Consider the following 27,450-nt stretch of genomic DNA (forward strand, 5'->3'; position numbering starts at 1 on the left):
TCTGAAAAAAAAAAGCTTACAAATTGATGCTAAGTTTAAATGATATGGTAAAACTAGTTTTCAAGATGCAGAATGAGTTTTCCCACTTTTCATTTTCAATTCTATTAAATATTATTTACTGGACTGCCTAATTTTGAAAATAGAAAGACTATGAGCAATCACGTACATACAACTGGAAACAAACAAGGGTCTTCAACTACCCTTGTCCAAGGGCCTAAATGTTTTTAAGCAGAAACTGAGGGGAACATGAGGGAATATAATGATAGGATGGTACTTAGGCCTAAATAGAAAATGCTCTCAGATCTTCACCAAGGACGCTGTTCACTGAGGAGTGATGGGAAAACTTTGAAGTTCCAGACATATGCTCCAAAAAGCATTCCTTAGTGAGAGGAAATGTTTAACTGCTTTTGACACTGTATTTCTGTGTCCTGTTTGGTGAAAAATGCTTGCAGGGAGTTGTATTGGCTGCTCTCTGATAATAACCTGACAAATGTATTTATAATATCTTTAGCATCTACTTCTCTCCTCAATATAATAATAATTTCCATCTCAACTGATTTTAGAGTCGCTGCAGTATGGGAAGACAAATTGCTACATCCTCTAAATACATTTTCTTCTTTTTCACACTTTCTAAAGGTATTAATAATCTGTGGAGCAGATAGAAAACTGGCAGGCTCACTGCTGTACAGTATCCAGAGAATCTAAACTTTAACATAAAACTGAATTTAAAAGAAACCAGTGATTATAATATTCTATTGTACTGAAAAACGGTGTCACAGCAGAAATTCTACTTTTCTAGCTTGTTAGGTTAACAACATATTAGCCTAAAAGTTACATATTATAGTTAATTTTGGAGTTCACATAGTTTGTGCTGAAAAAGTAATGGAGTCATTGTCATATGACACACTAAAAAATGTGTAAAACAAGCAAGAAAGTGGACATAAACACCCATTTGCCTGTTGCAGACTGTTGTTTCTGGGGCCAAGACTAAATGAACAGGAATGAGGTTTTTTAAGGTATGTTTAGTGGCTTTTCTGTGTCATAGTTAACTCCTGTAAGCAGAGAAAAGTTAGAAAATGAGAAGAGAGGAAAATAAATGACAACGTTTACCAAGCAAAACAATGGAACTGCAGATGATGTTGTCATTGATCATTGGTACATACCAGACCACAACCCACCACCCATCCGGGATTTAGGATTACAGTAATAATACAACTTTTCCTACTTCTAGTTAAAACTATAGTCAATGATCCTTGTATCTTTAATGTATTTTTAATTTCAGATGGAGAGTCATTTAATGTGCCCTTGGACAGACTGAATAAGTATATATTTCTGCTTGTCATAAGCTGAAAGAAATCCCTTTCATGCATTTAAATGATATTTCTCGTTTTGAGGTCTTAAAAAGGTAATTAAATTGTGTGAGGGAAATGTGCAAAACTTTTATTGAATGTAGTCATTAGCTCTCTAAGTTCTATTGAGCAATACCGATTGAGTCACCAGCTTTAATGGTGTTTTGACAGAAAGACCTCCTGAAAGTGCCAAATGACTTTAATTAGATTTATATCTTAATATGATCTTTGTTACAAGAATTAATTTTGATACAAATGTCATATCTACCCAACAATTAAATTGCACTGCTTTAACACCCACAAATGTTTTGTGACATGTGAAAAAGAAAGTACCTGTTTTATCTGTTTCCAAAGATTTAAGGTGATAGAATATGTGACCTCAAAAGATATGGCCTACCATTGGATTATAGTGACAAAAGACAGCACAATAATTGCTTGGTATGATATGTTTCATTGGTAGAAACACATCGCAGATCGTTTTATCAAACTTGAAGACATTTGAAACTACCAGTGATAAATTAATTAGTATTTGATTTGATGAAACAGCTCCATTGTTTCATTAAAGGACAGGTCGTAATGTGGAGATATAAATGTTAAATCTGAGTTTGTGAAAATTGCAAAAAGGTTTCTTATGTGTCCGCTGTAACAGGGTGTAATATGGTATAATGTGCATATATATATATATGCTGATGACATTGTCTTCTTTGTATCTGATGCTTTACATTCCACTATTAAATCCTGGGATTTAAGGGATCTTTTAAGACATGACAGACACTTTATAAGGAAGTTGTCAGTCTTTTACCCCATTATATTTCTGCATTGTTATACTTTAACATGCGGCACCACAGAGCACACTCAAATTATTTCATTATATTGCAAGAACTGTCTGATTTGGCTGACCTTGGAAAAATGGCTTGTTGTTTTGATCTCCACTAGTCTTTTAAGATTTCAACTCTTTTTATTATATTGTAAATGAGGCCTTTTACTCAATATGATTTTAGATTAAAACCTCTTGACATTCAGCAGATCATCATGTAGAGTTAAAATTAGGGTTATTTTGAGCCATGTATGAACTGTTGAAGGTTAAGTAGTGTTTTTGAAGTCTTCTTCATGTCGTCTGACTTGTGGTCTAATGCTGCATTCCAGAGTGCTGGGAGGTAGAATATATCTTACTTGGAGTTTACCACATCCCACCTCGAAGTATTCCAGGTGATCCATGTTTAACATAAACAAGACACATGGAGATCGCAAATCTAAGCTCCTATAGCACATAGATTTTTTAAGATTAATTCAAGATTTTTTTTTTTTCTTAATTCAAGCAAAATAAATCTGCCAATGAAACAAGTGAAAATTATTTTGGTAAAATTTCTTGAAATAAAATTTTCAAGATCTATTGTCTAAAAATAAGTACTTATATCTCACTGAAAAGTTGCTCTTTAGGTCATTATGTCTTATTTTAAGTGTGACGAGATATTCTGACAAGAAATGAGAAAAATACCATTGGTAAGATTTTGATTTTTGCAGTGTACCTCATTCGTCATTTTGCTTCTTCCATCTTGTATGAGAACACTCTAGTGTCGACAGTCAAAATGCCTCTTCAGTAACAAAGCACATAGGAGGTTAGATTTGCGATCTCCATGTGATTAAGATTTTGATTTTTGCAGTGTAATTATACATTGTGAAGTTTTTTTCATTGCGAACTTGCACACAGTGTGCCACCATTGTTGTGTTGACGTCACATTGTAGTTCATGGTGAGGTCAGGGCACTTCTATCTGGCCTCACTTTGCAACAAGGACCTCCGGCTTGGACAAGCATTCCAATGCATTTTACCGAGTTGGACGTCAGAAACTTCCCATCTCCCAGCACTTTGGAATGCAGCATAATACATGCATTGTCAGCTGTCTGCTAAAAGCAAATCCCTGTTACTTAATCCAATGAAACTCCACTTATGATTAAGGTTCCAAGAAAATATGAGATGTTTTGAAAGGTTGAGTAATATTATGTTTCTGTTTGTGTTTGCAGAAAGTCACCCAGTATACCCTGATCATCCAGGCCACAGATATGGAGGGAAACCCGACTTATGGGCTGTCCAACACAGCCACGACTGTCATCAGGATCACCGACGTCAATGACAATCCACCTGAATTCACAACAGACACAGTATGTCCGCACGCACTAAAGAAACCAAACGACTCTAAAACAGCAGACAGGGGCGAGGCACTGTTCTCTAAACAGCACTAAAGCTCTAAGAGGTTTTATTGGCAGCGGCAGATGGCGGAGGAGTGAAAAGCCAATGAAACGTCCAGTATGTTTATCTCCCTCTGTAAAGTCTAACAAGTTGGACAGGAAGCAGCAGTTGTACGTGGGAAATGTGATCTTTATTTTGAGAGGCAGTAACGCTGAGACGATCCTCGACACACATCTCTGTTAATGAATTGCTGTTATTTTTTCGGTGACGTATTGACGCTAAAATGCTGCCTGTTCTTGTGTCTGTCTCTGTCAGTTCTACGGTGAGGTCCACGAGAACAGGGTGAATGTGATCGTTGCTAACCTGACTGTGACTGATAAAGACCAGCCTCACACTGCAGCCTGGAGCGCTGTGTACCGCATCATAGCAGGAGATCCCACTGGACGCTTTTCCATCCCCACTGATCCTACTACCAATGAGGGCCTGCTGACTGTGGTCAAGGTGGGCATGAGTAGATAACAGAAAGTGAACACATATGCAAGCAAATACTTAAAATAAACACTCTTATTCATTTTTTTTTTTTTTTGAGGCAACCAACCATTTATTAATCTCTGAAATAGTCAGCAAGATTTAATAGAGGGAGGTTTATAATGCATGTGTAGAAAGATGCTCCAGTTGCAGTTTTCTCGGCCAGTTTCAGTGTTTTAAATTCTGACCTGCTGAGTCCAATGCATTATATTTTACAGTACAATTTTCTCTCTTACTATACTAGGTTACAGGACTCGCTGTCATTCATAATATCAAAATAAAGCACTGAGCTTTTCCATATTCCAGCCAGAAATAAATTGCAGTATGTTTCATGTTATCTAAGAAGCATATGAATGATTACTCATAGCCCAGTTTAGCTGCCTGGTATTGTATATGACAGTGCCAATTCACATAGAAATTGTGAGTGAAGAGCCTTTACTCCGACAGTTATGTGTGTTTGATGTTTCTTTCTGAGGTTTATCGACCGGTCATGGCCGAACAAACTGAAAACAGTCCAATTCTGATCAACGACTGATTAGTGCATCTCAGTAAATGTGGAAAATGCACTATATACGAATACTTCTAGAGATATTTGTAGTTTTTGTCGGAGTTCTAACCCTCTCACCCCACTCAGAGTTTCTATATCAGCTGAAATACAGTAACAATCAGAAAAACTGGACAGGGCATTACCATGATATTGCTTTCTTTGAGTTATTTATTATTTATTATTTATTTATTTTCTCCCAGCACAATTAAGAAATGCGATGGTAAAAGACTATATGAGTATGTGTGTATGTGTACTTATATGATGTATGCAGGGGCGCCGCTACCAATTATGGGTCCCATGAAAGCATAATTGTTGTGGACCCTACATAAATTGCCTATCTTCTCAATCTATCAGGATTGGGGGGGGTTGTATGTGGGGGTGCGCTCCATAAACAACGTCACTTATTATACTGTGAAAACAAAACTTAACATTCATTCACCGTTCGCCTCCCGACTTCTACACCTCTCTTCTATGGCAGATCTGACACGAAATTTTCACAACTTCTATATCCACTGGGCCCCCTCCAGTGCTCTATGCCCCCCCCCCCCACACACACACACACACATACACACAAACACTGGGCCCCACGAATTTGTCATGTTTACCCTCCCTTATCGGCGCCCCATGATGTCTGTATATGTATAAATATATGTGTGTGTATGCGGATGTGCGTGTATGTGTGTGAATAAATATAAAAGAGTAATGTAAAAGGAAGAGGGAGACAAATATATATTATTCATATTTTATGGAGAAATGGTAGGATTAAGTAAGTTGCACTTCCTTCCTTTTCGGGCGTGCAAATGAAACTATGGTGCTGTTCTTCTTTCAAAGATTCTCTTAATTGTTGATTTTTGTATTATTTTTTATGTTTTACTTGTTCACGTATCTGTTAAATTTCATTGCATGTTCGGAATAAATCACTCAACGAATCAATCAAACCATGATCACTAGGGTTTCAAACCATAATATAGAGAAAGACTTATCCCCTCAAACATCAGAGATGAATGTCAGATGCTTCAACTTTGGAAAAGACTTGTAATGATTTCTCATACTTATTAAAAAGATATTTAATTGGGGTATTTCACATGAATAGCCTTGGACTAATGAGTTTAAATCCTTTTTTTACTAACAGTGTAATTTTTCTAGGAATTTCATTATATGCGCATTAATTTTCCATAACAGTTTATTTTGTGATCAAAGTAGGAGATCAGAAGATTTATGGCAAAATATGTTTTGATATTATTATATAATAAAAATTGCCATGTAGATCTCATAAAGTTACTGTCTAATCTATGAAAGTAGAATTTAAACAAAAGACAAAAATCCCAGTGTCATTAGTCATTGTTTAATGCCACTCCAGAGAAAGAGAAATCAGTAGAAGGGATAGTTTTTGTTGTGTTGTCTTGTCTTGTCTAGGTGGATGTAGTATGTGTAAAACGTCCTCCATTTATGTTGATTTCTTTTGGCTGGATGATGAAAAACTCTGCTTTAGAAAGGAACCTTTTTTTCTGGTAGATTTTATTTGATAAATTTGGGAGAAAGACACAATGTTTTCTGTGAGACTGAGTTATGAAAGGAGGAGAATTGAAATAGAATCTCTTGCTATAGACTCAGTTTTATAAAATATGCTGTCCACAATCTGTTTTTTTCCTCGTCTACCTCATTATATTGCAACAGTTTAGTGCATTAAAGTATTCAGACATGATCAAAAGATTTGCATGTGGTTTGAACCAAATGTCACAACTGGCTTCCTGTCATCTTTAGTAGCTACCAGAGTTAACTTGTGTTCAAAAGACAAAAGTTTTCCAGCACTGCTTTCGAGGTAAAAACGTCTTGTTAAGATATAACTGTAGTTTCATAGAAGTGAGTTTGGAACCCGGAACCTTAGATCCAACAACTGTATGCACAAAAAACATATCAGATATTAAAATGTACCATATTGGATGATAAAAGAATATTAGAAAATACAATTATCAACTCATGAAAATGTAGAGTTATCTTAAGTGAGTGGTTTTTTGTTTTTTTTTACTAAAATCACAGCCTACTGAAATGTTTTGTGTTGTCCTTAATGTCGCCATGATTTTGGCTGTGAATAAAAGTGGGTGGAATGTAATGTTTGGTTTTATTCATGTTTTTCAGGGAGGTTATTCTGTCTGGAAATATGAAATTATCCCCAATGCCAATTATCTTGTCTAGACTCATAATACAACATTTTATTTATCTTTTGTCAATAATGAAGTTCACTTTTATTGTTACTGTACAGATATTGAATCATTGAGCACACACAACACCACAAATAAACAGTAATGTGCTACCACTTAACAAAAGATAAGACAAGATTTTATTGATCCCACCATGGGGAAATTTCACAGTTGACAACAGCAACATACAACGCACCAGTAAAAGAGAAAGACAGGTAGAAAAAAAAACACAAGTGAGAGTGAAATGCAAAGGAAAATAAGACATTTGGTATTTATATAAATATTTATATAAATACAGAATTCGAATTAAATTGAAATGGTATTTACATATGTACATTATTTACATTGTGGTTGCACATGTACATGGTGTGGTACAAGGCTCCTGGAATCCAACTCCAGATTTTTCCCAGCACTTTGATCAAAGGCACTGAAAGGAGAATGAATTTAGTAATCCTTGATATCAGGTGAAATCCACATGGCATCAGGAGAAGATACAAACTCTGTATAGAAAGTGCATGGTCCAGCTGGGACTAGAACTTAAGTTTCTTTCTGTGACGTAGTTACAATGCACCACCAGGACGCCATTGTCATTAAGCAGTTAAAATGTATAGCATCAAATATTCACAGAGAAGTCCTAGATGATTGTTTCTGGTCCACACTCCACATAGAATCTTTTTTCCACTCATCTTGACCCCCTCTCTTCTAATATCACCAACTGTGGTTTAACCGTTGCTGTTATTTGCTATTATATTACATCTGTTGTCCAGCCAATAAAGAAAAGTCAGAATCAGGTCAGGTTTTTATCCACCAACAATCTACACACAATAATGAACACATTCATCACTTCGGGTTTAGATTAGATCCTGTCTGAGTCAACATATCCACAATAAACCTTTTTTTTCTTTCAGACGTTTTATGTGTAAAAGCCTTGTGAGATGTTTTGAAAAATGCCCTATAAATAAAAGGTACTATTTCCACTAACGTCTCACCATCCGTTCACCTGTACCTTTCCTTCTCCAGCCCATAGATTTTGAACTGACTCGCTCTTTCATGCTGACCGTGGAGGCGGAGAATGAAGTCCCACTGGCCCGCGGCATCCACCTGCCTCGCCAGTCCACCGCCACCGTGTCTGTTCGAATCCTAGACATCAACGAAAGCCCCGAATTCAGCCCCAACCCCAAGTCAATCAAACTGGAGGAGGGTCTGCCTGCCGGCTCACTGCTCACCACCTTCACTGCCCAGGATCCAGACCGCTTCATGAGACAAACAGTCCGGTAAGATAGCCGCTGAACCTTAGCGGCCAACACTTCCATGGATTTTTACTGCAGAAAATTATATATCATGACATAAGTCGAAATAGAAAACCACCATCAAAATTACATGTTTAATTCAATCAACACATAACAATGTCTCCATACAAACAACATTTGACTACCTGTATATGCTCTTCATTTTTTAAACCTTTAATTAAAGATTTCTGTATTGATTGTCAGTGTTTGTCATTGTCAAGGTTAGATGGTAAAAGGAAACTGAATCACTCTTTGCAACCTTAGACTCCAGCATTGTAATTTAAAATTATTTATACAGAGCTCAGATTTATTCTCTTGCTTACTGTAATTAATTTTATGAAAAAGCTAGGACAAAGTTGAACCTGGACTTTTTTTTTCTGACAGTAAAGCTGGTTGCGTGGTTGTGAAGACTGAACTGAAGGTGTTAATCTTGTATTTTAAAAGGACAAAGTAGTGCCTGAAACATTTTCTCAGGAAAAAAATCACATCATGTCAACAAGTCAAACTTAGTGTGTTTGTTGAATAACTCATAAACACATTTATGTTACTATACTTTATATCCACATGGTGTTTGTATGAGGCTACATTTGCTAATTTCGTTCACCTCCATTTACCATTAAAAAAAAGGATTAAAATAAGATAAGATTCAAAGATTGAGATTCTAAAGTTTATTTACCATTTGTGCATACACACACACACATAGGAATTCTTGTGCGGTCATTCAGAGTCAGATTAAAAATACAAGAAAAAACACCTAATTCTATTTAAAAAAGCCACGTACATCTATCTATCTATCTATCTATCTATCTATCTATCTATCTATCTATCTATCTCTTGCTCTCTCTCTCTCTCTCTCTCTCTCTCTCTCTCTCTCTATATATATATATATATATATATATATATATATATATATATATATATATATAAGTGCATTCAAACCAATAAAAGTGCATAAAAATCGACCCAGGAGTCAATAAAATAAGATAAATAAGGTAAGACTTTATTCATCCCACCATGGGGAAATTTAACAGTTAACAGAAGCAACATACAATAAGCCAGTGCAGAAAAAAAACACTAATGTGTGAAAAATAAATATAAGAGAAAAATAAGAAACTTGGTATTTATATGAATATTTATATAAATATAGAATTGAATTAAAATTAGAATGGAATATTATTAACAAGTTAACATATTAACACTGTGGTTGCACATGTCCGTGGTGTGATTTGGGGGGTATACTGTGAACTGCTTTCATCTGATTTTATTTCTTTTTTATTGTATATTGTTGCTGTTTCTGTGTTTTTCTTTTTGTATTGTGCACTTTGAGATTTGGTGTCAAATGTAAAGTGTGTTACAAATAAAATGTATTATTATTATCATTATTATTATTATTATTATTATTATTATTATTATTATTATTATTATTATTATTATTATTATTTTATTAACTGTTATAGTCTGATGGCTGTGGGGAGGAATGACCTGCGGTATCTCTCCTTCTTGCACTGAGGATTTAAAAATGCAAGGAGCGATATATCCAGGATGTTTGACTTACTGTTGTTTTTGTTCATCTTGTATAAAACTGGTCAAATAATGTCAATATGATGACTCAATAAGATGTTATTAATTAAGTGGACGAGAACAACAATCGGACATGGTTGTTATGTCACAGGATGTGTCTGCCGCAAAAAGCTAAAGAGGAGGTCTAAAGAGTAGAGGCAAAGGTTTCACTCTAGAAAAAAATACCTTTTTAATCACTGTCATTGCTTGCAATTTTAATTATTTCAAACTCACTGCACTGAAATGAAACGTCAGGGTTCCTACGTGTCCTGGAAAACCTGACTGACCAACTTTCCAGTCATGGAAAACATAAGGAAAATGAGAAAAAAGGTAAAATGTCCTGGAAATGGTTACGTTATCCTGGAAAATTATTTATCCTACCCCTGCCTTGTGACCTTGTTTGCCTAAACTGAGATGAAACAAAGGAAATAGTTTTTCAGTGATTTACTGAAAATATACAAATATTTTTAGAGGAAGTGCAGGAGAGAAACTAAGAGAGAAGAGAAAGTTGAGCTGGGAATTGTCCAGTTGAACATTGTAACTCCAGTTTGTCAGGTTAATGAAGTGCTATGCTGTAATCTGTGGGAATGTTTGCATTATTCTATGATACATTTGTCATAATTATTTTTCACAGATAAATTATAGCCATAGACTGCACATCAAATGTCTGAGTAATAAACATAGAAACAATCTGGGTAAATGTAAGTTACAACTGAAGAAAAGAACACTTCCAAAGAATGAGGGCAAATGTATTAGTGTATAACGTGATACCTTGTCTCCGTAGCGGCTGAAAATGTCTAGAAAATAATTTCCGGGAAAGAGTGGGAACCCTGAATATATCGCTCACTTCCTGTGCATTATATGAAGACAATACATTCCATAAAGACCTTATATGACGATACGATATTGGACTCAAAAACTAGACTGGGTTGTTGTTTTTTTCCTTTTCTTTGTTGAGGTTTGCCCCAGATGAATAATCTCAACATGATTTAATTTTGGCAATAGTGTGAATGTTTTCCTTCTCAGTTAGTGAGGACAGCATGCTGTTCTGTTCTGTCGCAGCGCCATTCTGAGATAAAAGCTGATAAGATTGCTGCTGTTTTCTTTAATTTTCCTTAATAGATCTTGTCAGAAGTGAACGTATGTCTTTAGAGATCCTGCAGCACTGAGCTAACAGCTCAAACACAACCCAACCAGAGCGCAGAAAGCCTGCAGGACTGCTGCTTTTTGTCCCCACCATTCTTTTCTTTTACTTCCCACTATTTGTTTCTAAATGTAGTGCTGAAGTCTTTGTAACCTAGCAACAGCCAATGGTGGACGCACACTGTGTTCACAAAAAAACATGCAAGCTCACGCACACACATACTCACACACATAAAGCATAGTGTATTTTGCACTATAGAGCAGGCCAGGGAGAGCATTTTTGGTTTGTGATTTGTCTTCTTTGTTGCTTTGTATTCTGTTGTTGGTGCCGCTCGTACATTTATTCATAACTGTGTTTTTCTAGTCTTTATCTCACCAATTAAAAACATACAAAACTGACAATTCTTCTTATTCATGCGCAGTTCGTGGAGGCTTTCGGTCACCTGGGCTCATTTTTGTTGGAGGCTTTTTCTGTTTGTGTTAGCCGTTTGATGCATGGTTTTCTCTAATGTTGCAGCATTGCAGATGGTTCTGTCAGATAAATACGTTTTATTGGCAAGTCACCGTGATTTGCTAAGCCTGACTGTGTTAATGGGCACGTTTCCAAGTCTGGAAAATAAATAAGGAGAGATATTTTTTAACGTCTTTTCACCATCAAAAATATTTTTCGTATAATTTTCAAATCATTTCCAGTGAGGATGGATGTAAATGAATGTTTTGTGGCTGCCTTGTGAGAGTGCTGCAGCCTCCATATATCAGCTTCCCTGTAGCTACAGTATTTGGGCCGCAGCCAGGGAAGCAGATAAAGAAGCCTCTCTGTGGTGGTTTCTCATGGAGTCTCTCTCTCTCTGTCTAAATCCAGGTACTCCAAGATGTATGACCCTGCCAACTGGCTGGAGATTGACCCGGTTAACGGTCGCATTTCCACCATCGCTATCCTTGACAGAGAGTCTCCCTACGTCAAGAACAACCTCTACAATGTTACCTTCATGGCGTCTGATAACGGTGAGACATGAGGGCTGCTCTGGTGTCCTGTAGTAACCTCCCTTTCGCATACAGAGGTGGATTCTGTTCACGGTGCCTCGGTGTTTCTTCGATAATTGCTGTAGTGCTTGGTTCACTGTAGAGTCAGTGCTGTATTCTGTCTTCTGCAGAGTATTGGTGTGAACCCTTTTGAACTGGGAATTTGGAATTTCTGACCTCCCAGTTGGAAATCTTAACTAGAATGACCCAGGATGTCACATAGTCGGACCAAACTGTACAATCTTGACTTCAAAATACAATATACTGCACCCATATGTTTCACTTGTGTCCTGTTACACACTGGTTTTCCAAACTGTATGTAGTTGCTTTTCCATTGGACATTTGGGCAAAACTTTACTGATATTTACTAAATGTCAAAAAAAACAGAAGTGTGTAATGGCAGTTTTTCCATTAAATCACAAATGACATGATTTGTTTATTTATTATCGCAAGATGACATTAGAAGTCATTCTATAAACATGACGACAAACGTAAATATAGCGTTGATTTACAGATATATTCATAATTATTATATATTACCCCTCTATCGTATTAAATTTAAAAAATATTGGGTTTCTTGGTGTGTCCACATATACCGCAACATGTTTCTTCTTCTTCTTTGCTTGTTGTAACATACGTCAACATCCGTTTTTTTAATTCACTTGACTCTAGTTGCAAAAAAAGGTCTTTCCATTACAGTTTTGCGTGATATACCATTTGCGCTACACCTGAAAAACCACCTCTTGCCAGCACAAAAACTTTTAAGGGAAAAATGAGACTTTTGGCAAAACTGTCGTTTTTCCATTAGGTAAATTTTTATGTGCAAGTTATATTTGCACAATTTGAGGGTCAACAGAAAAGTGACTTCTAAGGAAATGTTTCTATCTGCAAAATACAGTAAGAAGAGTTTTATTTAGGCAATTGGTTGTGAAAAGCAGCAGTAAAACAACATCATGTATGCAGTCTCACACAATAATACAATATAATAATAAATATGACAGAAACAGAGGTGAAGTTCCATATCCAGATAGCAAAAAATGATAGCTACATTGCTATAAATAGATAATCTGGCTACAACTGGTAGAGCTATTGGGTATTGCACTCAGTCTAGGTGTGATTCCATTCACACCTCTGACTTGTAGGATTTGTAGTTACTTTCAACTTGATCTAGTACACGTTTGGCTTTTACACTGTTACACACTGTGACTGGTTGTTACACTTTTCGCTATATTTACCTGGATCACACAAAGAATACAGCTTCAACATCCATATTCAGATGCAGCTACTTATCTAAATAGAAATTATTATGATAAAGGTTTAACTAATTTTTTTTGCCATCAATCATGGCTTCGTAGGTTCCTAAAGCCTATTTACAATTTGATATAATATTTAACAATCAGCTAAGCCTATATAGCAAGTGTATGCTTACATTGCATTGACCTTTAAATGATGATCATTAAGTCTTTTAGACATTTACCTTTAAGTAATGTATGACAGTATAGTAGCAGCTGCTGAACCAATCACAATCATGTGTTAAAGGGGTCATATTTTGCTTTTTTAAACGGAAATATGCATTTTAAAACATTTCCCTGTGGTCTACATAAACTGTAAATGCTATGCTTGGGTCTGAATTCTTCATTGATTCAACTCCACTGGTTCATCTTCAGCCCTATTTCTGAATAATGACACCAGAAAGGTCGTTTTGAGCGCTGACCCTTTAAATGTAAATGAGCCACTTCATGCCCCACCCCCTGCAGGCTGTTGACTGTGCTGCTCTGTCCCATCAGCCACTTGTTTTCATTAATATAACCAACAACTGAATATTTTAGGTAATCAGCCCCAAGTTTGGAAATATTTTCAGTATGGACTACAACCGCTGCTGCTGACAAACAATTATGTCGTACATGGAGAAATGTTCGTCGTAAGTCTTGACCTTAAAAGTGCAAATGTCGTGACATAACTAGTTATAGACGTAACAAATTAAGCAGGAATTAAAACGAGTTTCAGAAATGCACTCAATTTTTGCCAAAATTAATCTAAAAATAGCTTTGCAGCACCTGGAGGATTCAAATGTAAACTTTTTGAACTACCGTACTTTCCGGGCTATAAGGCGCCCCGGAATATAAGCCACACTTGACTATAAGCCGCGGCTGACTTTAAGTCGCACCTGACTATAAGCCGCAGGTGTCCACGTTGTGACATGATATATTTACACAGAAAGATGGTAAACAGAAAGATTATTTAAATATTTATTTCCACACCTTAACTGCTTTTTTCCAAGCAGTGCCTGTAACACGGCAGTAAAATGGCAGGAACACGGCTGGTTCAAAAACCCAGAAAAATCATTGATCTCTATCTTCATCCTCCTTTTGTCACTGAAACCACTGCAGTCATCATCTTCAGTGTTGGAGCTGAACATCCTCAGAAAGGCTCTGTCACACACTTTCTATGTCTCTCCTCCGTTGTTGCTCAATGGCACTTCCGTGCTGCAGCTCTATTTCCTTCTTAGACAGACACATCGATTGCTTTTAACTTAAAAGCTGCAAAATATGCATTTCTTTGTGTGTTTTCCATGATGAGGGTTTGTGCATGACACGCAAAATGATTGTTAAAAGTTAAGACTAAAACTTCTCCTCTCCGCATCACCTCTTCCACCTGTCTGTGTCAGTTTTGCGCTTCCTGCTAGAGCGCCCCCTGGTGGCCGTTAGCCCGTATAAATCTATACTCGAGCTGCATCGCTGTATAAGCCGCAGGGTTCAAAACGAGAAAAAAAGTAGTGGCTTATAGTCCGGAAAGTACAGTATTAGGGTCCAAATACACAAATAAATGTACCAAAGACTAATAAAAGTGGGTTTAGCAAAATATGACCTCTTTAAGGCTATATACAAGCCAGTGCCACGGTGAATGGAGAATTTGTGAAAAAAAGTTCATATCAGTTCTGTATCCATGATGTAATAGAACACATCTGTACAGCTTCATAATAGTATTAAGTTCATGCTTAACTTAAGAAGCTTTGACGTAATTTGGGTACTTCCAGAAGTCAAAGTCAAGCTCCTATTACACCTAATGAAAGGGAGACGACGTCTTCCTGAAGACAAAAGTTAGTGCTGTTCACCTTTAATGACATTTGAATTAACTATACTCTTGACCGAATGTCCTGATCAGGGATGTTCCTACCACACAGTGCTCCTGTTTATAAGGACTGCACACTACATGTTTTTCTGCCTATTAGTGCAGCATTCCCAAAGTCGTCTTCTTGTTCTGATCACAAATGTGCTTTATAGGCACAGGAAAAGAGGATTCTCTGTTCAAAGTGGAAAATTGTTCAAGAGGAATGTTATTCAGCAGCAGGCGCAGCTCCATCCCTCCACTTCACCCTGCATCCACACAGAGACCCTGCTGTGCTCCTGGCTTCCTGCTAAATGACTGTCTTAGCAAATTCCCTGCTCTTGTCCAGCGCACACACACTGCACCGCAGCATGCAAGGCTCTTACTGTTAGCAAACCACATTAAAGCACAAGGAGACACATGGACATGTCCAGTGTCTGCAGCTTTTTATATTCACCATATGTTCACAAGTGACCATCTATCACTGAACATACTGCCGCTGATTGTGTGACCATGATGAATATATTTCTAGAGGGTGTGCATTAAAGACAGATAAGGGCACAGCTCTGATGCAGCGCTGGTCACTGGTCACTGGTCACTGGTCACTGTTGAACATGATATGCATAGCTGGAAGGCTATGCACAGTCTGCAGCTTGCATCCATTATTTTTCAATAACTGCATTGTTCATTAAACTCTATTTACCATATACAGAAAACAAATAGGGATTTAGATTTCTAGGTTGCGCATTCTGCTTGGAATGACATTCACTATGATTTTCTACTTCAGTAAAGGCAAATATTGTCCAACGAGTAAGATTTAGAGAGATTTAGGAGGATCTAATTGAAATAAACAGAATATAATTATGTTTTCATTAGTGTATAAACATACAAAACTAAGAATCATTTTGTTTTTCTTATCCTAGAATGAACTTTTTTTTATATTTACAGCGGGAGCATGTTGTTTCCACAGATTCTGTCATGTTGTTTCTACAGTTTTATGGGGAGCGTCATCCAGTGTTTAGATGCTTTATTCTCATCTACTATGTCTGTGTGACCACCTGTGTTTTTGTGGCCACTAGGGCTGCAACTAACAATACTGTTAACAATCGATTAATCTGTACATTTTTCTAATAACTAATCGATTCATTGGATAAGCACAAAAGACTCAGTTCTCAAAGATTGTTATTTTACCCAAAGCAGTTTAAGCTGCAGAGAAGTCACTAATGATTACGTCCCTGTAATTGCTTCAGGTATAGTTAGTGAGCACTAGCCTACTACCCAGACTGGTTATGGCTAGAGACTAGCAAGATATAGTCTTCAACCAGCTCCGGTTATAGTCCATCAAACTACCGTTGTATGTATTAGTTCCAGTCAGTGATAGGTAATGTTAGTCTGGTGGCCTGATAAACGGAGATGGATGAAAACGTCTTACTAGCTAGCAGGTTAAAGTAATCACGACACATAGGTTATCTTAAGCAAGGTTCATATCATGTTACTGGAGGCCACGGCAGCCCCATTTGCCCAAAATGTAGTGCGCCGTGGGATTTCGGCCATTTTTTTCTCCGTATTCAAGTTTTGTTACATAAATAGTGCACTACATTCGGGCCAAACGGGGCTGCTGTGGCCACCGGGAACAATGGGAACAGCATAATGGGAACAACGAGAACAACAAAATGTAAACCGAGCTTTAAAAATCTGGCATCCAAAGCCTCAGCCATGTTGCTTTTTGTTTTCCTCTGTTACACTACACAGCGTGCGGACATGCCTCAATACTAACATGCTCAAGACCCAACGAATCAACTGCTGAATTCGTTGCCAACTGTTTTAAGAATCGATTTGGATCAATTTACTCAATTCATTGTTGCAGCACTAGTGGCCACTGTAAGGGCAAGTGAATTGGGTATTCGGTTTGTTGCGGGTTGCAGTTAAACTACTTGATGTTACTGAACCTTTAAAAAATGGGAGATAGCCAAGAGGCTTTGGTGTGGTGTGGAATCCACCAATCATGGATCCATTTTGTTCCCAGGTATCCCCCCTGCCAGTGGTACAGGCACCCTTCAGATGTACCTGCTGGACATAAACGACAATGCACCACACGTCTTTCCCCCGGAGGTGGAAATGTGTGAGAGGCCAGACCCCAATGGTATCAACATCACCGCCAGTGACAGTGACCTCAGCCCCAATGCTGGACCCTTTGCCTTTGAACTGGCCAGTCGTCCCTCAGATGTACGCCGCAACTGGACACTCAGTCGCCTTACTGGTCAGTACAAGATAAGTGTAATTCATGTATTAGCTGTTGTTATAAGGACCCATGTTAATGCATAAAAATATCCTGTTATTAGAGTAAATACAGATTTTAATGTGTCAAACTGTTTGCGGTAACTCCTCTAAAGACTCTTGTGTGATGGTACAATGACTCCAATGGCTGAGATGTGACTCCCTATTGAGATGGGAGTTTTCTTTAAAAGAATAAAATGAGAGAATATCCTAGGAATGTAAGACACCAGACACGTTTTGGTTGTTAACCAGTATTTTGTTGGCCTCAGTGAAAATGTCAAGGTTCATTTAAGTCTTTTTATTCTTCAAACTTTACAGAGGAAACAACGTCCTCTATTCACTGAATGTTGTTTTCAGGCCACTTTCTTTGTTTCCATTCGTGACACTATACAAGAAGGTGAAATTACCCTTCTCCTATCTGTTTAGTACTAAATAACAGTATAAACTGTAGCTGGTTGGAGTCGACTGTCTGAGGAAAACTTGCATTTTATGGTCAGTCTTACTCTACCAATGAGCTGAATTAAAGAGGAGTTAGAGCTGAAGAAGTGCATGAATATGATGGAGGGTGTAGGTGGCATCATGCAGTGGAACCTCCCCTCATCCATTCACCTGCCAATCATCTTCATGTCCTGCTAGGCGAGTATGCCCAGCTTCGTTTGAGGATCGGTTCACTGCCCAGCGGGATCTACGAGGTTCCCATCATGATCACAGATTCAGGCAACCTGCCGATGTCCAACACATCCTACCTGAGGGTCAAGGTCTGCCAGTGTGATCACCATGGCGACTGTGTGGATATGGAGCGGATCATCGCTGCTGGACTGGGCACTGGAGCCATCATTGCCATCCTGATCTGTATCATTATACTGCTAGGTGAGCTCTACACATGCATAAACCCACAAATACAGTCACTACTGGAGGACACAATAACTGCCATTTTGCTTCAAAGTTTGCTTTGTAATCGTTAAAATCTTTTTAGTGTTTCAATAATGATATGTAAATGAAAAAGAGTGAGTATTGACTTGGGAAAATAAATGAGTTCGCATTACAGTGTCTCTAACTGATATTTTAAAAACACCAAATTTAATCCAACAAAATCCAGCTGTCCTAGTTTAATTCTTGAACCCCAACCACAGTAGAGTTGTCAGCCCATTTTACTACCTTTGCTAATACTTTAGCACTGGCTTATATTTCAAACTCTGGTTGTTGCATTTTGATCTGCAAGCATGGTATTTTAAGTAGTGCTGTCAAAATATTAAAATTTTAAATCATATTAATCACAGGGTTGCTGTGGATTAATTTTGATTAATCATGTTTAAATATTCATTTTTAATATCTTCTATATGCTATTTTAATTGCGTTTCATTTTGCATGAGTAAACGGACTCAAGAAAGAAGGGAATATATATGCACTTAACCTGTTCGTCACAAGCTGGGAAACGTGTTAGCTGAAGTGCTAGCAGAATCCCTGCCTAGTGTATGCTTTGCATTAATGTGGTATTTTAAGATGTAAGTGCTTCGGTGAAAAAACTCCTTCTTGCAGAGTGTGTATAATACTTTGTCAGTCGACTGTGCCGTCTTGATTTTTTTTTTACTCAAATTTCCATTCAGAGGGCTGGTAAGTGTCTTCCATCTTTATGGGTTGGTTCTGCTGCCTGTCACTACCGGATCAACTGCCCATTTGCACATGCGCGACGCTAACTCTACTCTAACTCTACAAACTGCCTGAAATGCGTTGCCAGAGATGTTCAGAGTCATTCTATGCTGCAGATGGGTTAATTGTGTCAAAATTTTTAATCAAATTGATCACGGCGATGGATTATTCCGTGTTAACACATTAATTTTGACAGCCCTAATTTTAAGTTATGTAGATAAGAAAAGGATAAAGAGGCATGAACATGTTTCTGTTTTTAAAGGTATGAAAATACTTTTAAGGCCAGAAATATATACGTACATAAGAAACATACATAGATAAATAAATACTGCAAAATGTGAAAAACTAGGACTATGAACATTTTTAAACAGTATATGCTATTGTTATTTTAGAAGCCCAATGCAGCTGGAGTGTTCAAAATCTCAGATAGCTATAGCTGTTAAAGAAAACCCGTGTGCATTTTCTATAAAAGTATCTATTTCGGCACTGACTTTGCACTTTTCACCTTTGATATAACGTTTCAGGGGAAGGAGAAAGCAAGGACTAGTAGAGCTATGTATGTCAGGCCAAGTCCTCTACAGCTTTAAAACAAGTCTGGTTGTTGCAGAAAAACTTATTTCTATGTCCAACCAAAATCAAACAAATATACCCTCCCAGAGCTTGGAATATAGTTTACTCCATATGGATCCACATCCAGGGCATCTTACCCATCTGACCTCAGCACCTGCCCATATCGATCTGTGCACACTGAGATTTACTCAGAAGAGCATTTTTGTTACCGAAGAAGGACAAACAAAAAGATAAGGTGAGTTTGGTTGGAGTTCAGTGGAATTCAGTTTTCTTAAGTTCAAAATCAACCCTGTGCTAACTGCCCAAGGCCCTAGATCCCCTGTGGCCCCGACAGCTTCAGGTTCACTACGTGTGAAGTTTAATAACTTAACTTGAGCTCGAGCTATGAAAATTACAACTAAAGATGTAAGAATTCACAGTTTTCTTTTAACCTCTCTATTTTTATTGCACTCACACTCACATATTAGCATTCACAAGGTGTGTTTCTAACTTTCTGGACATATCATTTCACAGTTTACCTACCAATCATGCACAAACAGAGCTGCCGATTAAAGGTGGTAGTCTGGGAGCAACTATGGGTTCAGTGTCTTGCTCAAGGACACTTAAGCTAATGGCAGATTCTAGTAGTTTCTGGCTGATTTGCACCAGGTCGATCTGGTCTGGGATCTTGGTTGGTACCTATATTCTGCACAGATTATATGTTCATGTGAGCGGTCAACAGATCTAAGTCCTAAACTTCCCTGAGTACTCACAGACTTTGATATCTGCGAGTCAACATCCTGTGTGTGATGCACCTTTATTTTCATATCTTGTTATGTATTTATTTTTGAGATTAGAGAGAATATAAATGAAGATTCTTCTCATGTCTCTACTCTGACCTTACCTAAAAAAAAAACAACAATAATGTTTGATTTCTAAAGCAGCTGAAAACCAATAGTATTTACAGATCTCTCCTGACTGTTTGGTCACATCTGTTGGTTGTATGAATAAGTGTGTAAAAACAAGAAATATTAAGTCTGTTTTATCTGTTATCCTTGTATCATAATGTATTTATGCCGTTCCCTCAATGATCAGCAACCTACAATTAGTGATGTACGAGGGCTGTTCAGTAAGTTCATGGCCTCACCCAGAAATACTGGTTGTTATAATACAGGATGTTACATTCTTTCGTGATGGGATAGTGATGCTTGAACATCGATGGACCAAGTGCATTGCTGTAAATGGAGATTATGTTGAAAAATAAAATATAAATTATCAGTCTGTGTTGTTCTGTTCTGGGTGAGGCCATGAACTTATTGAACGGCCCTCGTACTTTTTATTTTAGCAACCTTTTTACCCTGCCCCCTGAAGGGGAGGCAAGGGGTATTGTTGTTGGTTCTGTGTATATGTTTCATTGTTTGTTAACACTCTAGCAGCTAAAGTATTGGCTAAATTCATACCAAATTGAGTTTACATTTTGGTAGGTCAAACTTAAATTTTTTTATGAATTTCTTAACTTTTTTTTCTCCCGATTTACTTATAATGGGTGAAATTTCACATGTCTATAGCAGCAAGACTATTGGTTAAATTCATACCAAATTGACTTTATAGATTGCCAGTGACACAGAATAGATGTGGGCACATTTTGGGAAAGTACAGGGTGGGGAAGCAAAATGTACAATGAACATTTAGTAGTTTTTTCTCAGCAGGCACTACGTCAATTGTTTTGAAACCAAACATATATTGATGTCATAATCATACCTAACACTATTATCCATACCTTTTCAGAAACTTTTGCCCATGTGAGTAATCAGGAAAGCAAACGTCAAAGAGTGTGTGATTTGCTGAATGCACTCGTCACACCAAAGGAGATTTCAAAAATAGTTGGAGAGTCCATAAAGACTGTTTATAATGGAAAGAAGAGAATGACTATGAGCAAAACTATTACGAGAAAGTCTGGAAGATACTATTAAAGAAGAATGGGCGAAGTTGTCACCCAAATATTTGAGGAACACTTGCAAAAGTTTCAGGAAGCGTGTGAAGGCAGTTATTGAGAAAGAATGAGGACACATAGAATAAAAACATTTTCTATTATGTAAATTTTCTTGTGGCAAATAAATTCTCATGACTTTCAATAAACTAATTGGTCATACACTGTCTTTCAATCCCTGCCTCAAAATATTGTAAATTTTGCTTCCCCACCCTGTAGGTCAAAGTTCAAATTTTTTAAATATTTTTTCTACTCCCATTTACTTACAATGGGTGACATTCGAATGTCTATAAAACATCCCTTTTGCTTCAGTTTATTTTAAACTTGGCACATATATAGAGGCAATTGATATGCTGACATCAGCACACGCACAGACATGATGACATCACCTGGATCGATGCCAAAATAAGCTACAATATGTGCGAAGGGCGGGGTTTGTTGTGCCACTTATTTGTGTTTAATTAGCAATCTATACCTTTGACCTTTTATCATAAAGCTCTAAAGACTTCATACTTGAGTCAAAGCGAATGTCTGTGCCAAATTTTGCGACGTTGTATTAAACTATTCCTGAGATGTCACATTTTAGACATCACTGGGGACTTTCGCAGACAGATGTTCTTACAAAGATGCACTGTGGATGCGTCTAAAAAAGCCCATCAGTCTTTGGACTTAAAACACAAGAGACCAGTGTTCCTGTCCCATCTTAACCCCAAGGTAATCACTATTCTGTTAATGTTCATGAAAGTAACCTGACCTGTTTTCTATCCTGAAGCTGAAGCATAGCCTGAACGCACATCACCAATGAGATTCTGTTACATATTCCGTTATGAGAACATGTGATATGTTTGTGCTGCAACCCAGTTTCAGCATCAGTTGGGATGAGCCCGGCTTCAGACATATGAAAAGGACGAGCCGGGGAATGAACCATGAACCTCTCTTGAAATAGCTATGCATCATTTCTATATGTGCAGACAGGAATGGCCACTTGTTCCCATTAGCATGCGGAGGCAGCATCAGTCATTGAGAGAGTGGCTTGTTTGGTAAAGCATAGGTTTGCCATGGCAGAAATCCCAGCCTCTAATCCCAAGTGTGAGTGTCAAGCTGATTGCCGTTTTTCATGAATTATGTGCTTGTTAACGAGTAGCACTTCATAGGCTTGGACACTGCGTACAGTCCTTTAAACTGCATTCTCATCATAATGCTGCAAGGTGAGAATGAATCCCAGGAGTGAAAAGAATAAAACAAACGGAACTCAGCCATTACTGACCAGTAATACAGGAGAATGATCAAGTGATGCTATGTCTACGTTCTGTTTACTGGCATTAGTGAACTGGAGAACTTTAAATTAATTTGAATAATTTATCAGTTAAAATTTGCTTAGAGGTCTTATTTATGTCTTTGTGCATAAGAAATTAATATAAGTGAATCCCCAAAGGAACTTTGTGTTGGTAAATGCAAGTTAAGCAAATTTACAGGATTTCAGTTCTGTTGCAACATGTTGATGGTCATATGAACTATGTTTTCAGCTCAAAAATGTCCAATTTCGTCACAATTAATGCTATATTTTCATGTCACAAATGGCCAAGTTATATTTTAACTGAATTTACCTGAAAAACAAATATTCTATTCTTTTAGATTCCCCAATTTTTCTTACAAGATTATATACTACATATCACATGTTTTATTTTTACAGGTTGCAAAATGGAGTATGGTGCTGATCCATCCTGCTTATGTTACGCAAATACATACATTAAGAATGTCACACGTCACTTTTTAAATCAACAGTTTTCTAATAATAAGCTTTTTTATAAAGAAATAACAATTCTATATTGTTATTTACTCTTTAGTATGATGATAAACTATACAATAAATAATTCTGATCCTAGTTTTTGCACAGGGATCATTTGTGGAAACGGTGACATGGCTGCCGAGCATCAATATGATGGGATCCGTAACAACCATGTCACATCCGTCCACTGCCACATTTTGTGTTTTTGTTAAGCTGCTATTGTTTTAGATCCACAATACTAACATTTATGAAAAAGAGGATAATTAGCAATAGAAAGTATATAAGTTTATTACTAATAAAGTACTGGTACTGACCAGGTCATCTTGGGTAATGTCACGTCCGTCCACCAGCAAAAGTTTTCACATACACGTGCTATTCAAAATCCAATATTTCTGAAAATATAGCTTCCACTGTCAAATAATATCAGTAGTCTGTGCACAAATGTATTAGCATTATTTCAACACAGTTCTATGCATTTCTTACAACTTTTTTTTTTGACAAAAATGGCCACTCATTTGACCCCCTAAGTAAATTTTAGCTGCAGTTTATTCGTATTTAATTCATTTATCCACATGAATGATTGTTTGATAATCTTCTTCTTCATATTCATCTGTGTTATAGAAAAAAAAAAGCTAGCTGAAGGATTTTCTGTCTTCATATTGCATAATACACTGTACTTCTTTTACCAACGACCTGCAAGTGTTTTATGTGCTTTTACATTTAACAGTTACAGGCAGTTTTTCCACGACAGGTGCATCAGTGATAAAAGAAAACACATTTTTTCAAAGGCTTACTGCTCAGCGCTTACAAAACTACCAGCTCCGGCGTTGATGCTATAGAAATGCAATGGTTGCATCACATTTCTAGGGAGGGCAATCAGACTGTGATCTGACTTACACGTGGTTTCAGCTGATTTGTGCTGTTTGAGATACAATAAGAAATTTTTGATTTGACAGTTGAAATCAGAGCACTTTGGCCAACTGGATTTAGTGAAACTGACTGACATCTACGACTGCCGTGAGCTACAGTTGGATTATCAATGTGGTGGGAGACGTTTGGCAATAGAGACGTCTTGATGAAAACGTCACATTTTAATCCTCACCAGCTTCATTGGAAATTGAGACGACACTAGATGTTCTACAGTGAAGGTGTACCAATCATTCACGTCGTCTTTCTCATTGATTTTGATGATCAGTTTTGAGTACAGGGAAAAATGGATGGTGATGGAGAAGGAAACATATCAAAGCTGTGATAAACGACACATCAGAGGAAAAAACACTTGATAAGTTTGCCTCTGTCTCAGCTTTTAAAGGGGTCATATTTTGCTAAACCCACTTTTATTAGTCTTTGGTACATTTATTTGTGTATTTTGGGGGGTATTTGGGGACCCTAATAGTTCATAAAGTTTGAATTTGAACCCTCCAGGTGCTACAAAGCTGTCTTTATATTAATTCCAGCAAAAATCGAGTGGATTTGTACAACTTGATTTAATTCCTGCTTAATTTGTTACATCTATAACTAGTTACGTCACAACATTTGCACATATAAGATCAAGATTTCCGATGAACATTTCTCAAGTATGACATCATTCTTTCTCAGCAGCAGCGGTTGTAGTCCATACTGAAAATATGTCCAAACTTTGAGCCGATTACCTAAAATGTTCAGTTGTTGGTTGCATTAAGGAGCACAAGTGGCTGAACTGGACAGAGAGCACGGTCAACAACCTTGAGGGGGTGGGGCGTGAAGTGGCTCATTTGCATTTAAAGGGCCAGCACTCAAAACTACCTTTCTTGTGTCATTACTCAGAAATAGGGTTGAAGATGGACCTGTGGAGTTGAATTAACGTAGAATTCAGACCCAAGCATAGCATTTACAGTTTGTGTAGACCACAGGGAAATATTTTAAAATGCATATTTCCATTTAAAAAAGCAAAATGTCACTCCTTTAAGCACCTACTTAAGGGCCTTTTCAATGATACCTGTAAATGCTTAATTTCTGATGAACAGTTTTATGATGTCATCACATTATTTACTTTAGTTTCTGCCTCAGTTCTGTCTGTTGATCATTTATTCTTGGTTTATTTTTGACCCCTCTCTTCTTTTTACTGCCCCCTTTAAGTGATTTTGGCAAATACTGTTCTTAATGTCTTGCCAGGCAAAATAAAGGTTAAAATAAAAATTTAAGACAAATGTAATTAAAACACAAAACACTGTATTACAACCACTCTTGGTCAAATAAATCAGTAATGCAGAGCCTGGAGATGAGGGTAATATTCTAAGGAAATACTCAAGTCATCCATTTATGACAAAGAACAAAGATTAGGAATGTAAGAAATAAAAAGAAAATCATCTGTCTCCGAAGTCTATGCATGTACTGACTTTTGATGGAAAGGCCCACATTTGCAGATCATGTTAAAAGAGAATTGCTGATACATATTGCTCTACTATTGAAAGCTGTAGAAATCCATGCATCGATGCCTTTTATTTCATGAGATCGCAGATACAAAGGAATGAACAGAGAAAAACGAACAAAGAAAAAAAAGACAAACACCGACTACCGAGCCGTAGGCCTGGTCCTGAAGACAGAAGAGGTATGTGGCACATTGAACATGCTGAAACAGGGCCAGTTCTTTGAATCAGGCACAAGCAGCAGTCTTGTTATTTTAAATCGACTAGATCTGTTGTCTCACTGAAAGGCTGCGAGGCTGCTAGAAGCCAGCCTTCCCCGTTGGCTTCACAGAGAAATGTTACTAATGGTGACAAGCCATTTTTCACATCGCCTCTCTGGGGTTTAAATTGTCCTCACTTAGACTTTCTCTCAGCTTCCTAATGTATTTTGTCCCTTACAGGTAAAGCAATGGCAGTTTACAAACACATGCACACGCACACCCGAATCTCGGCTGCCTCGTAAATCCACTCAGATTAATACGATCAAAAGCACAGAGATTCACTTCGCGTTTTAAAAAGCAGAAGTCATCTCAAAACGAGAGCTGTTTGTTTCGAAGTCAATGCCTGAAATACTCCGTCCCATCTGAGAGGATTTCAGCTTGTTATTGAGCTGTGACAGACTGCAAAGTACTTGAGGAGATAACAGAAGCTTTGCGATTCTGATACAAATCTTAATAATAATGAACCAGGTCTACTTAAGCTAGTGTATGTGGTCTTAATGTAGAAACAACTCAGACAAAGCAGATTGTGTATTCAAAGGAGAATTGAAGAAGTGTAGGTGTTAAAGTTAGCAACAGCCTGATTTGATGAGGCAGAAATTAAGTAATGCATGGATTTATTGACTTTTATACAGTAAACGTCTCAATAGTTACAAAGTTTTTTACTCTTTATCCCCGAAAGCAAAGTCTATCTGAAATTATATGCCCAAATTAATGACAAGAGTCATCCATTAACTTGAGTATAAAAGTGTGAGACGTGCTCAGCCTATAAGACACAACATTCAGGCATTATGTTCTGTTGTACTTCAGAAAGTCTGGAGTAGTTAGGTAAGAGTTGGGTTAGGTCAACTTTTTATTTTTGAACTTTAGATTTAAGAGTATATACCATTCATAATATTGTTCTAGATTAATAATTTGATATTGATTACAATAAAAAAAATATCACATTGTTTATTAGATGTGTATTTGATCGATGACAGTTGCTAAGAAACACAAGGACAGTGTTTGTCAACGGGGGCATTGGGACACGGTCGGGGGGCGTTTGGAAGGAGAAAGCTGATAAGGGGGCGCTGAGACCGAAATGGGAGCGGTAGTCTGTATAAGTATCAGTATCAAGCTGCATGTTATATCAATGGTGAATTTCCGTGCCTCTACCCCCTTTCCAGTTCTCACAATAAGGTACGTCATGGTACCTCCCCCCATCTTTGGTGGTAAAGTCCACCCCCCCCCCCCCCCCCCCCCCCCCCCTTGGTTGTACATGCAACATACTGGGGTGCCGCTATCAATTTTGGGCTCCCTGAAACATAATAATGTTAGGCCCTTGCTACAAGAGAGTCAGTGGAAACAACTGTGTGTGTGTGTGTGTGTGTGGTGGGGGGGGGGGGGGCAGTGAATTTGTCATGTTTACCCCATTTACCCCATTGCATTTAATCTTTTCTACATCATTAGGAGTAGCAGGCTGCCACTGAAGGGACACAGCACCAACTCCAGATCTAAATAGCACCTTGATCAAGGACACTAATGACTTAACATAGCATATGTGTTTTAATGGTGGCACAAACCAGATGAAACGTGCATGATAGAAAATGTAAA

The 27,450-nt window shown here is 37.5% G+C and overlaps 1 protein-coding gene across 1 annotated transcript in view; it reads left to right on the forward strand.

Annotated features, from left to right (window-relative positions):
- LOC115418697 (cadherin-2-like) overlaps window positions 1–27,450 on the forward strand; it is a 168,001-nt gene that overhangs the window by 108,693 nt on the left and 31,858 nt on the right. Inside the window, exons 8-13 of the mRNA XM_030133247.1 lie at window positions 3,373–3,510; window positions 3,854–4,039; window positions 7,835–8,088; window positions 11,669–11,811; window positions 16,964–17,197; window positions 17,851–18,084. Of these exons, the coding sequence (XP_029989107.1) occupies window positions 3,373–3,510; window positions 3,854–4,039; window positions 7,835–8,088; window positions 11,669–11,811; window positions 16,964–17,197; window positions 17,851–18,084 (1,189 nt within the window). The remainder of the gene's footprint in view (window positions 1–3,372; window positions 3,511–3,853; window positions 4,040–7,834; window positions 8,089–11,668; window positions 11,812–16,963; window positions 17,198–17,850; window positions 18,085–27,450) is intronic.

The sequence above is a fragment of the Sphaeramia orbicularis genome, chromosome 4 (assembly GCF_902148855.1).
Source record: "Sphaeramia orbicularis chromosome 4, fSphaOr1.1, whole genome shotgun sequence".
Classification (NCBI taxonomy): domain Eukaryota; kingdom Metazoa; phylum Chordata; class Actinopteri; order Kurtiformes; family Apogonidae; genus Sphaeramia; species Sphaeramia orbicularis.